At 44.5% G+C, this 15,571-nt stretch overlaps 1 protein-coding gene across 2 annotated transcripts in view; it reads left to right on the top strand.

Moving 5' to 3' along the window:
- The window catches only part of LOC106592135 (pro-interleukin-16), a 63,965-nt gene extending 48,434 nt beyond the window's left edge, over window positions 1-15,531 (top strand). The window contains exons 19-27 of one of the 2 annotated variants that reach the window (XM_045689448.2): window positions 1,500-1,650; window positions 2,079-2,652; window positions 2,943-3,726; window positions 6,729-6,916; window positions 7,739-7,907; window positions 10,487-10,588; window positions 10,982-11,234; window positions 11,548-11,676; window positions 12,789-15,531. In XM_045689448.2, coding sequence (XP_045545404.1) covers window positions 1,500-1,650; window positions 2,079-2,652; window positions 2,943-3,726; window positions 6,729-6,916; window positions 7,739-7,907; window positions 10,487-10,588; window positions 10,982-11,234; window positions 11,548-11,676; window positions 12,789-12,967 — 2,529 coding nt within the window. In that variant the 3' untranslated portion in view covers window positions 12,968-15,531. Of the gene's footprint in view, window positions 1-1,499; window positions 1,705-2,078; window positions 2,653-2,942; window positions 3,727-6,728; window positions 6,917-7,738; window positions 7,908-10,486; window positions 10,589-10,981; window positions 11,235-11,547; window positions 11,677-12,788 lie in introns of both variants that reach the window. The other variant, XM_045689447.2, reaches the window with a different exon arrangement.
- Window positions 15,532-15,571: the final 40 nt, after the last annotated feature.

Here is a 15,571-nt window from a genome sequence, read left to right as displayed (position 1 = left end):
TTGAGACACGTCATTCTGTTTTGCATTGTTTCTTCTGCTTGCATATTCTCTGAAACCACAATTGTCTGTGAAGCTGATCTGTAGAGCTGGGTTGAGTTCATTAAGGCATGCAACGGAAACGTCTTAATACGAAAATGAACGTTTCTTATTGGACAAGTCCAGCTAGTCCCTCCCTGTTTCTTCCATTTGGTGCCTAATGAACACAACAGGACAATGTGATGGACATTTTTATGTTTGTGCTTTTCTATAAACCAATTTCTATGTTCTCTGTTTGTGCTTTTCTATAAACCAATTTCCGTGTTCAATCTGATTGAATGAATCAGTATCTGCAATTTGGCAGTACGCCCAGAACCTTGTTTAGAGAAATGATATCTCACTTTCAAGGTCTCAGCTTAGAGAAGAAGCCTCGTGAGGTACTGGTCTGTCACAAGCATGATTGGTCGTCACATGAATGAAACAAACATTAATGACCCAGTATTGGTTGTCACATGAATGAAACAAACATTAATTATGAATGATAAATAAGCTAAATCATGCAAATATAACTTGTCAGTATATAAGGGAACTAACGGGACTGCACCCTTATAGCTCACTTCAGATTGCTACTATATGTATCTAAGTCTGACTGGGACCTCTCCAGCCTGCTGACAATAAAGAGTGATTCACTTCAGATTGACTTCGAGTGTCCCTGTGTAAGAATTTCCACAACGACAACATTAGACATTAGTGCAGAGAAGGATAACATTAGACATAATCTCACTGTTTTTCTTATTCTCTGTCCATAAGCAATATGCTAAAACATGCTGAATTTACTAAATACAGTATACTAATATAATTTGCCTCTAACTAATGTGTATTGTCCCATGTGTTGTTTCTGCATCCACATCTACATGCTTCCAGCTTGTTAGCAGTGTATACAAGGCTTTGAGAAAGATCATAAGGTTACTGTGTAGAAATGTATGTGGGACCGTTTCATACTCTTGAATGTGTTTTGGTGAATGTTTTGCACGGAGATGACTTTGGACTGAGAATGGTGCTTTTTCAAATAGAAAATATGAACATACCAGTCATACCTTAACATTTTTGTTTACAGAATGTCATACATTCATGCCTTTGAGCAGGCATGGATGGACTAATATGACACCTCTTCCCTATGTATCCTGCAAGCTTTTATAGTAAGGATGGCTTCTCTCCGCTCTGGAAGTATTTGCTTATGTGTTTGTAAGTGATTCACCTGTAATTCTGAAAGATGCTTGTGTTATACCCACATCAGGCATGAAGCTATTGGATATCATAGAATGGCCTTGCTTTGGCACTGTGTGTGATTCAATTATGTTCTGCATCTGGCCGTTGTGAGTGTGATGGATGGATGCATGTTGATGTGAAGTTGTGGAGGGTAACGGGCGTTAGTAAATGCAGGGTGAATTACAACACCTTTCTGCGGTCAGAGGCTGAGTGGTGCGCTCAACGTTTTAACTTCCTGTTTATCTGTGTTCCAGGAAGTCGAGAGTGCGAGAGAAAGAGAGAGAGAAAGAGAGAGAGAACACTCAGGGGGAAGTGGAGAGACTCTCACCCACTCAGAGGCTCGCTCTGCTGCCATCACTGACTGCCCTCGATACTCATCCTGCACAGAAGACAGACTACACACAGGTATCGTATGGGAAGCTCGATACTCATCCTGCACAGAAGACAGACTACAAACAGGTATCGTATGGGAAGCTCGATACTTTTTTTTGTCGGTCACATTCAATTTCCAAAAATTTATTAGAATACACCGTTTGTAAATTCAGAGCTAACAGTCAAATATACAGCTATTTGATGGCCCCTATAGGGGCCATTTGCAGTTTGTTTCCTGAAAGACAACATGTTATTTAGTTGTGAACGCCATCTTTAGGGTCATTTCTTACATTGGGACATTTAATGGCACCACAACTTACTATTTAACGTTATTAGTAAAGCAGAAAGCTGTGCAGGTATGAATGCATTATTTTAATGAGGGCAGTGTGAGTCTAGCTCATTATGAAGTACTTGTATCTCTTCTCCTCTTAGACTGTGTTTCCTGTGTTGTCGGTGTTCAGGTGCTGAATCTGCCTTCCTCCTCTGCTCCCAGAGTAAGAGGCTAGGCCTGAGGAGGCAGGGCCGCGTGGAGCAGCTCCCCCCAGAAAAGCTTCACGACCCCTGGGTTAGGATCTCCGACAGCGCCCCTGATCTTGGAGGTCCTGAAGACCCCAATCAGAACCAGAGTCTGACTCATCCGAGCACACACCGTCACAACACACACTCCCACAGTAACCAACAACAAATACACCATCTCAGCTCACACCACGACGCCACACACACTCCATCCCAAACCGATAGACACCCCAACGACACACACTCCCCAGTCGCCATGAGCCAACCGAGTGAGTTTCCCGAGCTTCCTGAACTGAACTGTACTTCCACCCACCACACCGCCCCAGACCCCACCACCCCCTCCACCCCTGCCTCCCTAATCTCCACCCCCAGCCCAAGGACTGAGGACCCCCCAGGGATGAGGAAGGGCCCCCCAGTTGCCCCCAAGCCTGTGTGGAACCGTCAGAGCCTCAGGAGTATTAGGAATGGGAGGCCCCAGGCTGAGCTGGCCAAACCCCTGGACATCAGAGGCGGTGGAACGTACGTAGTGTTTCTCCATAACATTTCTCCTTTATCTTGTGTTTTATGAAAATGTAGCGGAGGCGGTTCAGTCTTGCCTGAGATCTGAAGACTTGTGTTAGTGCCTAAAGTGTAGGCCTTTATTTCAGTCGGTTGAGGTGGTGTTGAAGGGTATAGGTGACCTGGGTTTGATTCCCAGTCGGTCCGTCAAGTATTGTGTGTTCATGAGTTATAAGCCAACAAGAATTTCTGTCTCATGTAAATTATCCAGGTGGATAGACAATAACATTTAAAAATGTGTATTTCAACAGCACCTTCGGGGTACGTCTACGGCCCACCTCCTCTGCAGCCCAGCTGTCAATCAAGCAGAAGATCCATTCATTTGAGACCTTCTCTAGTCCTGAGGGTAAGGGTCAGGAGACGGAGGGCTACAACAGGAGGCCCCTAGCCCCCTCCACTTCCCTCCCTTTGAAGGACAAGGCACCCGTCAGGAGTGACCCCCCTCTCTTAGAGGAGAATGGCACAATCCAACATGACATGGGCAAAGGAGCCAAAGTGACCTCTCCAATCCTTGACAAGGACAGGAGGATGTCCTCTTTTCCCCCTGCAGCCTCTCCTCACTCCATCCTTCTGCCCTCTCCTGCCTCCCACCCTTCTCCTCCTACCTGCTTTTCTCTTCTTCCGACCCCCCACCCTACCTCGGAGCTCCAGACCCCAGTGGAAGAGACAACAGACCCCAATGCAGAGATCTCTGACTCGCCATCCCCCGAGGACACCACCACCACCCCATCCACCCTAGAGGCACCTCTCCCCGAGGCCGAACCAGAAACAGAGCCCCTGGATGGGGCTGTAGAGGCCTCCATCTCCCCTTCCGGCCCGGTGCCCAGGAGGTCCAGCAGCTCCAAAGGAGAGAGCTTTGGTCCACTACAACCACCAGAGGAGGGGGAGGGGGACCAGAGCCATGCTCAGGGCAAGCAGGCCAGCCTGCGGACGCGTAGCCTGCCCCTGCCTGCCTCTCCCTCCCCGGATGGGTCAACAACTCTAAGAGGACTGGAGGGAGAGAGTCTGGGGAAGATACTTTCCTTCAGTAACCAGGTGCGTCTTTGGTCCACACTTTACATTACATCACATCGTCCAAGTGTAAATTGTAAAATGTCCAATTTAACTGATGAACTGTATGAAATGTCACATAAGCTTCATACCAGTTGAATAACCCATGTAATTACTCTGTAACAGGTGCATGCAATATGTTTGTAACTGTCATTTAGTGTGTGGATTGTGCGCACCTGCGACACTTGGCAATAGTTTGCTTGGGAAACAATATAATTTATATAATATTCTGTTATATTTCATTATATTCTTACTATAAAATATGTGTTTTGACTGTGGTAAGGGCACAGGAATATAAGTGTCTTATCTGCTAAATGAACAAATGAACTATAGGCTATCCCACTGGCACAGACGTCAATTTAACGTCAATTCAACATCTGTAACGTTGAAATGACGTGGAAACAATGTTGATTAAAACAGTGTGTGCCCAGTGGGATGCCATAGCCAGACTAAGCACCGTAACATAGTCAACTCAGCTGTTCTGTTCTTTTTCATGTTTTTCCCCTCCATTTTCTATTATTCTCATATAATGTTGTGAACAGATAATGATTTAAGTGGTTAATTATGAATAATGAATAATTACTACAGTGTAGGCTGCTGATGGGAATGAGTGTCAGCAGACATTTCATTTGAAGTTAATTCACCCGGTTGGGATTTGGCAACTTATTGTGGACTAATTGGATAATTACTTTACTTTAGACTATTATAGAAAGAACACGTGACAGTTGTTTCACCCATGGTGTAAGAAGGTGCTATAATGGCCTCTTGAGGTGGGATGAAGGGTAGAAAAGAACAGCAGAGCCCTAACCATAACATGTTTTATACTCTGCTCTGCTCTACTCTGCTCTACTAATACTCCACTCTACTCTAATCTACTCTGCTCTACTCTACTCTGCTCTGCTCTGCTCTGCTCTACTCTACTCTTATCTGCTATACTCTACTCTGCTCTATCTACTCTTATCTGCTCTGCTCTACTCTGCTCTACTCTTATCGGCTCTGCTCTACTCTGCTCTGCTCTACTTTTATCTGCTCTACTCTTATCTGCTCTGCTCTGCTCTACTTTTATCTGCTCTACTCTACTCTTATCTGCTCTACTTTTATCTGCTCTACTTTTATCTGCTCTGCTCTACTCTACTCTTATCTGCTCTGCTCTACTCTTATCGGCTCTGCTCTACTCTGCTCTGCTCTACTCTGCTCTGCTCTACTCTGCTCTACTCTGCTCTACTCTACTCTACTCTTATCTGCTATACTCTACTCTGCTCTATCTACTCTTATCTGCTCTGCTCTGCTCTACTTTTATCTGCTCTACTCTACTCTTATCTGCTCTACTTTTATCTGCTCTACTTTTATCTGCTCTGCTCTACTCTACTCTTATCTGCTCTGCTCTACTCTTATCTGCTCTGCTCTGCTCTACTCTACTCTGCTCTACTCTGCTCTTATCTGCTCTACTCTACTCTACTCTTATCTGCTATACTCTACTCTGCTCTATCTACTCTTATCTGCTCTGCTCTGCTCTACTCTTATCTGCTCTGCTCTACTTTTATCTGCTCTGCTCTACTCTACTCTTATCTGCTCTACTCTGCTCTGCTCTACTCTACTTTACTCTACTCTGCTCTTATCTGCTCTGCTCTGCTCTACTCTACTCTTATCTGCTATACTCTACTCTGCTCGATCTACTCTTATCTGCTCTGCTCTGCTCTACTCTTATCTGCTCTACTCTACTCTACTCTACTCTGCTCTTATCTGCTCTGCTCTGCTCTACTCTACTCTTATCTGCTATACTCTACTCTATCTACTCTTATCTGCTCTGCTCTACTCTACTCTTATCTGCTCTGCTCTACTTTTATCTGCTCTACTCTACTCTTATCTGCTCTGCTCTACTTTTATCTGCTCTGCTCTACTCTTATCTGCTCTGCTCTACTCTGCTCTGCTCTACTCTTACCTGCTCTGCTCGGCTCTGCTCTGCTCTACTCTACTCTGCTCTGCTCTACTCTTATCTGCTCTGCTCTTTTCACTCTTATCTGCTCTGCTCTACTTGTATCTGCTCTGCTCTACTCTTATCTGCTCTGCTCTGCTCTACTCTTATCTGAGATGCTCTACTCTGCTCTGTTCTACTCTTATCTGCTCTACTTTTATCTGCTCTACTCTACTCTTATCTGCTCTGCTCTGCTCTGCTCTACTTTTATCTGCTCGGTTCTACTCTTATCTGCTCTGCTCTACTCTACTCTTATCTGCTCTACTCTGCTCTGCTCTACTCTACTCTACTCTACTCTACTCTACTCTGCTCTACACTACTCTGCTCTTATCTGCTCTGCTCTGCTCTACTCTTATCTGCTATACTCTACTCTGCTCTATCTACTCTTATCTGCTCTGCTCTGCTCTACTCTGCTCTACTCTGCTCTTATCTGCTCTGCTCTGCTCTACTCTACTCTTATCTGCTATACTCTACTCTGCTCTATCTACTCTTATCTGCTCTGCTCTGCTCTACTCTTATCTGCTCTGCTCTACTTTTATCTGCTCTGCTCTACTTTTATCTGCTCTGCTCTACTCTTATCTGCTCTGCTCTACTCTTATCTGCTCTACTCTACTCTTATCTGCGCTGCTCTACTTTTATCTGCTCTGCTCTACTCTTATCTGCTCTGCTCTACTCTGCTCTGCTCTACTCTTACCTGCTCTGCTCGGCTCTGCTCTGCTCTACTCTACTCTGCTCTACTCTTATCTGCTCTGCTCTTTTCACTCTTATCTGCTCTGCTCTACTTGTATCTGCTCTGCTCTACTCTTATCTGCTCTGCTTTACTCTGCTCTGCTCTACTCTTATCTGAGATGCTCTACTCTGCTCTGTTCTACTCTTATCTGCTCTACTTTTATCTGCCCTACTCTACTCTTATCTGCTCTGCTCTACTTTTATCTGCTCGGTTCTACTCTTATCTGCTCTGCTCTACTCTGCTCTGCTCTACTATTAACTGCTCTGCTCTACTCTATTCCAGGTTTCCCATGCCCTGATGCGTTCCATGCACTCCCTGCTCCCCTCCCCCTGCCCTACTAGGCCGGGTAACCCCGGGTCAGACCCACCCCCTGCATCCCCTCTAGTTTGCAGCCCGGAGGAGCCCGACCCTGCCCAGAACACCCCCCTCTCCCCTGGCCCCGACAGCAATGAGAATAGCTTCTCTGTCAGGTAAAAACTCTCTGAAAACATCAACATACAGCGTATACCAGGGTTGGGGTCAATTCCATTACAATTCAATCAATTCAGGAAGTAAAAGGAAGTTACTATTCCAGTTTTTCTCAATGTTTCTCTATGAGAAGAATTTCAAATTGGAATTTCAGTTTACTTCCTAATGGATGTAATTGAAATGGAATTTACCCTTACCCTGGTATATACAGCATATTCCCTGTTCCAATGATTGATACCAGACAGGCATACACATACTACCTCTCAGGTGATTGGATGAAAAGGTATAAATATACACTGATTTTACAAGAGCTGATAATAGTCTAGTATGTCTATAGACCTACACTGTAGTAGTGCTTGCTATGAAAAAAGTAAGATAGCACTGCTCCCTGGAAGTCAGATACTGTAAAGTAGAGATGGCATTATATATTATCAGATGGAACAGGCATATTTTAGATCAAATCTTTTCTGTATTTTGTCCCTGCTTCACAGGGCTTAATGCAATCGTGGCAGTGTCATCTTTAGTAAGAGGAAGTATGAACACAGGAAGTGAACAAAAAGGAAGTCACACGTGTTATTCCTGTTCTAAGATGTGACATTATGTCTAAAGTGTTAATCTGACTGAAATCCTCTCAGAGTTTAGTCTGTAACAGATTGACCAACCTAAAACATAACTCTCTATTTAGTTTTTATACAGTGAAATGCATGATTATGAGAGTAGCTACGATGAACCTGTAATACAGAAGGTGTGTCTGTGTGTGTGTTCTGTATGTGACCAGTGTCAGTGCGTGAGTTGAACTCTGTTTGCTTCCCTATTCCTCTCAGCCTCTCTGATCTGAGGCAGTGTACCATTGAGCGGGGGGAGGAGGGAGGGGACCTGGTCTCACGCCCATCTCCGTCAGCATGTGCCCACTCTGTTATCTCAGCCATCCCTCCACAGGAAATACAGACCATGATCCAGGAAGTGAAAGCTCTGGATGAGGAAACACTGAAGGTGAAACTTTATCAGTCTCTCTGTCAGTCTTTCTGTCCGTCTGTCCGGCCTGTCTGTTTCAGTGTTTTTAATTTATTTGGAGGTCCATCCACCTCTTACTCACTAGAAGGGCCTCGCTGACTGTATTAGGATGTCAAATAATGATGTTCCCCACATCAACACCACATTGACACCACATCAACACCACTGTAACACCACTGTAACACCACATCAACACCACATCAATACCACATCAACACCACATCAATACCACATCAACACCACATCAACACCACATCAATACCACATCAACACCACAGTAACATCACATCAACACCACATCAATACCACATCAACACCACAGTAACACCACATCAACACCACAGTAACACCACATTAACACCACATTAACACCACAGTAACACCACATCAACACCACAGTAACACCACATCAACACCACACCACAGTGACACCACATTAACACCACATCAACACCACAGTAACACCACAGTAACACCACATCAACACCACATCACCACCACATCAACACCACAGTAACACCACATCAACACCACACCACAGTGACAACACATTAACACCACATCAACACCACATCAACACCACATCAACACCACAGTAACACCACAGTAACACCACAGTAACACCACAGTAACACCACATCAACACCACATCAACACCACATTAACACCACAGTGACACCACATCAACAACACAATAACACCACATTAACACCACAGTAACACCACAGTAACACCACATCAACACCACATCAACACCACATCAATACCACATCAACACCACATCAACACCACATCAACACCACATCAACACCACATGAATACCACATCAACACCACAGTAACACCACAGTAACACCACAGTAACACCACAGTAACACCACATCAACACCACATGCACACCACATCAACACCACATGCACACCACATCAACACCACATCAACACCACAGTAACACCACAGTAACACCACATCAACACCACACCACAGTGACACCACATTAACACCACATCAACACCACAGTAACACCACATCAACACCACAGTAACACCACATCAACACCACAGTAACACCACATCAACACCACAGTGACACCACATCAACACCCCATCGACACCACAGTGACACCACATCAACACCACAGTAACACCACAGTAACACCACAGTAACACCACAGTAACACCACAGTAACACCACATCAACACCACATCAACACCACATCAACAACACAATAACACCACATCAACACCACATCAACACCACAGTAACACCACAGTAACACCACAGTAACACCACAGTAACACCACAGTAACACCACATCAACACCACATCAACACCACATCAACAACACAATAACACCACATTAACACCACATTAACACCACAGTAACACCACATCAACACCACGGTAACACCACATCAACACCACATTGACACCACATCAGCAGCACATGAACACCACTTGAACGCCACTTGAACACCACATAAACTCCACATCAACACCACACGAACACCACATGAACACCACTTGAACGCCACATCAGCACCACATGAACACCACATGAACACCACATGAACACCACATGCACACCACTTGAACACCACATCAACACCACATGAACACCACATTAACATCCAGTCATGACAGATTGTCCACTCTTACTGTTGAGAATCTCTCATCTCTGGTCTACTCTCTAAGTGGTTGAGGTAATCTATAACCCTGAGTCCAAGGTTGCATCCCAAATGACATGCTATTCCCTCTAAAGTGCACTACTTTTGACCAGGGCCCATAAGGCTCTGGATAATAGGGTGCTGTGTGGGAAGCATGGTAAGAGCTGCTCTCTCATGCAGTACTCACCACTGGCTTCTGCAAAACAACAAGCCTGTAGGAATGAGCTCCACTACAGGACTGGAGGGACCGTTAAGGATTACGTTAGAGTGCTCAGCTGCGTGTGTGTGTGTGTGTGTGTGTGTGTGTGTGTGTGTGTGTGTGTGTGTGTGTGTGTGTGTGTGTGTGTGTGTGTGTGTGTGTGTGTGTGTGTGTGTGTGTGTGTGTGTGTGTGTGTGTGTGGTGAGAGAGAGTCTGTCTGTGTGTGTGTGAGTCTACAGGACTGGAGGGACCATTAAGGATTACGTTAGAGTGCTCAGCTGCAGGTGTGTGTGTGTGTGTCTGGTGTGTGTCTGGTGTAAAGCCCAGAGGTGAGGGCGAGACACTTGGTCCCCCTCGGCTCTCTCACAGACATAGAATCATCTGGAAACTGTCAACAACAGCTGGGGTTTAATAATCAAACTGAGATATCTCTGTGAATGGCCATGAATCGTCTGACTCACGTCATAAAAGTATTAATTGTCTCAGAGTAACAGGGCTACTGATCTAGGATCAAGTTTGTCTTTTAGATCACATTGAATAAGATTAAATGGACGGAGCGACCTGATCCTAGACCTACTCTTAATAGATAAGAACAAGAACCAGCAGTAACATTGTAAAGTGAGCGAAAAACATGAAAATATTATTTTGAATGTTAGAATGAAAGAGATTACTTCTTTCTTTCCCTCTTTCTAGCAATTTGAGCACATCCAAGTGGTGATTCTGCACAAGGAGGAAGGAGCAGGTCTGGGTTTCAGCATTGCAGGTGGGATAGACCTGGAGAGCAAGGCCACCACAGTGAGTATACTGAAAGGTCATGCTAGAGCAGATGAAAAGTGATGACATCCTCAGAATTTATGTTAAAGATTGTATTTCTGTGTGATGTGTGCTATCTGGGGGAGTTGAGAATTCTGCAGAAGATACATTTCTGTTGTTCACTGTAACATATTGTATGGACAATAAAGTTGTATTGTACAAAATACAGTGTCTGTATTAGTTAGGAGCGTGATTTTGGACTTAAATATTAAAGATAGTACAGGGCTATAAAGCCCTGGTACTGTCCTTTCTAGCATGGCCAGATAGTAGCAACTCTACAAAATGTCTGTCAGCTGCTCCACCAATCAAGGCGAATTGCTTAGAATGGGAATGTCAATTGTAAATGTTCTGATATTTCTCCCTCCCTCCCCCCAGGTGCATCGTGTTTTCCCCCACGGCCTGGCGGCTCAAGAAGGGACCGTGGAGAAGGGTGACGAGGTGCTGTCCATCAACGGCCAGACACTAAGGGGTGCGACACACGCGGACGCCACCGCCACGCTGCGCCAGGCCCGCACCATGAGACTGGCCGTGGTGGTGGTGAGCAAGGGGAGAGAGGGAGGAGGAGGAGGAGGGAACAAGACTGATAATTCCTCTGTCAGCAGTAGCAGTACAGACCTCAACCCCACAGGTGAGTAGAAGGTTGTCAGACAAGTTCACCTTGTGTGTGTGTGTGTGTGTGTGTGTGTGTGTGTGTGTGTGTGTGTGTGTGTGTGTGTGTGTGTGTGTGTGTGTGTGTGTGTGTGTGTGTGTGTGTGTGTGTGTGTGTGTGTGTGTGTGTACATCAAATCAAATCCCATTTTATTGGTTGCGTACACATTATTTAGCAGATGTTGTTGCAGGTGTAGCGAAATGCTTGCATTTGTGGCTGTATCATACAGTGTATGTACTGTATGTAAACGTTGGTTGTTCATCTCTCTCTCGGTCTGTCTGTCTGTCTGTAGTGGAGGATGGGGGAGCCTTGCTGACTGTAGAGCTGGAGACAGGAGGAGGGGGCGTGGGCTTCAGTTTGGATGGAGGGAAAGGCTCTATCCATGGAGACAGGCCACTGGTCATCAACCGGATATTTAAAGGTACAGTAATATCCATGGAGACAGGCCACTGGTCATCAACAGGATATTTAAAGGTACAGTAATATCCATGGAGACAGGCCTCTGGTCATCAACAGGATATTTAAAGGTACAGTAATATCCTTGGAGACAGGCCTCTGGTCATCAACAGGATATTTAAAGGTACTGTAATATCCATGGAGACAGGCCTCTGGTCATCAACAGGATATTTAAAGGTACAGTAATATCCATGGAGACAGGCCTCTGGTCATCAACAGGATATTTAAAGGTACAGTAATATCCATGGAGACAGGCCTCTGGTCATCAACAGGATATTTAAAGGTACTGTAATATCCATGGAGACAGGCTTCTGGTCATCAACAGGATATTTAAAGGTACAGTAATATCCATGGAGACAGGCCTCTGGTCATCAACAGGATATTTAAAGGTACAGTGATATCCATGGAGACAGGCCTCTGGTCATCAACAGGATATTTAAAGGTACAGTAATATCCATGGATACAGGCCACTGGTCATCAACAGGATATTTAAAGGTACATTAATATCCATGGAGACAGGCCTCTGGTCATCAACAGGATATTTAAAGGTACAGTAATATCCATGGATACAGGCCACTGGTCATCAACAGGATATTTAAAGGTACATTAATATCCATGGAGACAGGCCTCTGGTCATCAACAGGATATTTAAAGGTACAGTAGCAGCACAGGATTGAAAGGGATAGTTCACAAAAAAAGGGAATATTTGGAGACAGTGGCCAGGTAAAGAAAACTTTAGGTGCCATTTAGCAGACACTGTTATCCAAGTGACTTACATTTTTAGTAAGGGTGACCCTAGCAGGAATCAAACCAACGATCTTGACATTACAAGTGCCATGCTCTACCAGCTGAGCCACACAGGACCTTTTCTTAACACTTTTAACAATGTATTTTATTGTTAGAAGAGTTGTGATGTCACGGAAAATAGGAAACCATGCAAACAACGCAGAGAAGCACAGTTTTATAAGCTTTAACTTTTATAAGTTGGGGGAGGCGAAAGCTGATCCCAGATCTGCACCTAGGAGAAACTTCACGACAGACCAATGTGTGACAGTGTGTTCTCCTGCTCCCCAATAGGTGGTGCTGCGGAGCAGAGCGGGTTGCAGTCTGGCGATGAGCTGCTGCAGGTCCAGAGCACCTCCCTCCAGGAGCTGAGCCGCTTCGAGGCCTGGAACATCGTCAAGGCTCTGCCTGAGGGGCATATCACTCTAGTCATCCGGAGGAGGAAGGAGGATGAGGCAGAAGGGTCTGCCTGAGGGACATCTCACTGTAGTTAACAGGAGGAGGAAGGAGGAGGAGACTGAGGAGTTACCCCTAGACACTGATTTCAGGTCAGTTTACACTGTTTACACTTAATTGATCTCCAGATACCATAGGTCCCTGACTACCTACGGAGGTAGTCAGAAAGATCTGATCACAATTACACTTCTTTAAAAATGTGGGCACAATCAGAATGTTGACAAGATCAGGACAAATGACTCATGTTAGCACCAGCTATAAACGGGGCTATTCATTCTCAAGATTTGGCCACATATTGATTGTGACCACATTTATAGACAGGTGTCCGCAATTAAAATACCTATTGTGATTACATTGTGATCAGATCTTCCTGATCACCACCGGAGGTAGTCAGGCACACATGTTGTCTGGATATCTTCCAAGTGTAGACGGATGTGGACAGGGAAACCATTTAAATCATCATTATCCCTCTAAAATCATTGACAGGTGGCGCCATTGTCTTATGGCATCAATATGTGTCTTTAGATAAAGAAAATACATATTATTTTGAAAGAATATCTGTTGAATAATTTGCATACAGGGAGGGACCAGTAAATCTTGGTCACAATGCGGACACAGCGGATGGATAAGAGACACATTTTAATACAATGTGTAGATGCGACGGCAAAAATGTGGCCGCAATCAGAATGTGGACAACGGCCTCGATTCAATCCGTATCGCTGAAGTTTAGCGTTATAGCGTGATTGAAAATTTAAGGTAATTTCCGATTGAGCCGACATATGTGATATGCAGTCTCCGCGAACACAGGAACGTTGCCTTTATATTTCAATCACAGTGAAATGCAGGTCTTCAGCGCTACTGATTGAATAGAGCCCGAGATCAGAGTTAGCACCAGGTATAAACAGGGCCAACTAGAACACAAATCAAATCAAATTTATTTTTATATAGCCCTTCGTACATCAGCTGATATTCTCAAAGTGCTGTACAGAAACCTAGCCTAAAACCCCAAACAGCAAGCAAAGCATGTGAAAGAAGCACGGTGGCTAGGAAAAACTCCCTAGGAAAAACTCCCTAGAAAGGCCAAAAACCTAGGAAGAAACCTAGAGAGGAACCAGGCTATGAGGGGTGGCCAGTCCTCTTCTGGCTGTGCAGGGTGGATATTATAACAGAACATGGTCAAGATGTTAAAATGTTAAAATGTTCATAAATGACCAGCATGGTCAAATAATAATAATCATAGTAGTTGTCGAGGGTGCAACAAGCACGTCCGGTGAACAGGTCAGGGTTCCATAGCCGCAGGCAGAACAGTTGAAACTGGAGCAGCAGCACGGCCAGGTGGACTGGGGACAGCAAGGAGTCATCATACCAGGTAGTCCTGAGGCATGGTCCTAGGGCTCAGGTCCTCCGAGAGAAAGACAGAAAGAGAGAAAGAGAGAATTAGAGAGAGCATATTTAAATACACACAGGACACCGGATAAGACAAGAGAAATACTCCAGATGTAACAGACTGACCCTAGCCCCCCGACACATAAACTACTGCAGCATAAATACTGGAGGCTGAGACAGGAGGGATCAGAAGACACTGTGGCCCCATCCGATGATACCCCCGGACAGGGCCAAACAGGCAGGATATAACCCCACCCACTTTGCCAAAGCACAAATCAACCACAAGCCATCATACCATTTCATATGAGCACTATTAACATACTGTAATTATGAATATAATATCTATATTCTATATGAAATCATATTGCAATGACAATCAGGGACTGTTACTGTAGAGAGAGGTGAGTTACAGGTGCTTTGCTCTGACTGCCTTCCTACACCCAGAACTTCTAGACCAGGGACCACAGTGAGTTTGAGATTTGCACAGATATACAGTATTTACATGAAGGAAGAGAGAGACATTCCATTGCTTTTGACTGTTAGAAATAGTGTACAATACTGTAATGTAGTCCAAAAGAGTATGATACTGATACAAAATATTTAAAATGGGATCTGCATTTTTCATGGAATTGTGGTATTGTGCTTGATGTTGTTATCATTATTTAGACCAAAGACTATGAGTTGGATTCAATCCATATCGCGGAAGATCAGCATCAAAAGGTAAAGTTAATTTCCGTTTACCATGAATGCAGTCTCCGCGACCGCGGGAACATTGCCTTTAATTGTCAATCGCCCTATAAAGCGGATCTTCAGAGCTACGGATTTAATAGAGCCCTTAGTTCGTTTATTAGATGACAATGCAAACTCCTCGCGTCCTCTCTCCTTTTCAAAACCCATTGGATGAGAAAGCCAGAGGTCCCGCCCCTCTGACCCTTCTCCTCCAATTGGTTTTGAGGCCAGGCGAGAGGACGCGAGGAGTGTCTAATTCAGATTCTCCCTCTGGGTGAAACCAAAGATATAACTAAACCGGAGCACATTTTCACCTTGTTTTCTCTCCTAGTTTGATATTAAGGAAAACACAGGGTGTGAACATTTTGTACCAAAATCTATTAGAATATAGATATTTAAAACTCTGTATATCGGTACTAAAGCTTTATCGTAATATACATTATACTAATAAAATAATTTAACCCAATCTGTATGTTTCAAATGTTTATTCACAAGACTGTTGTGCC

Source organism: Salmo salar, chromosome 11 (genome assembly GCF_965601325.2).
Source record: "Salmo salar chromosome 11, fSalSal1, whole genome shotgun sequence".
NCBI classification, from domain to species: domain Eukaryota; kingdom Metazoa; phylum Chordata; class Actinopteri; order Salmoniformes; family Salmonidae; genus Salmo; species Salmo salar.
The sequence above is the reverse complement of the archived record's forward strand: the minus strand, read 5'-3'. Positions and strand labels throughout refer to the sequence as shown.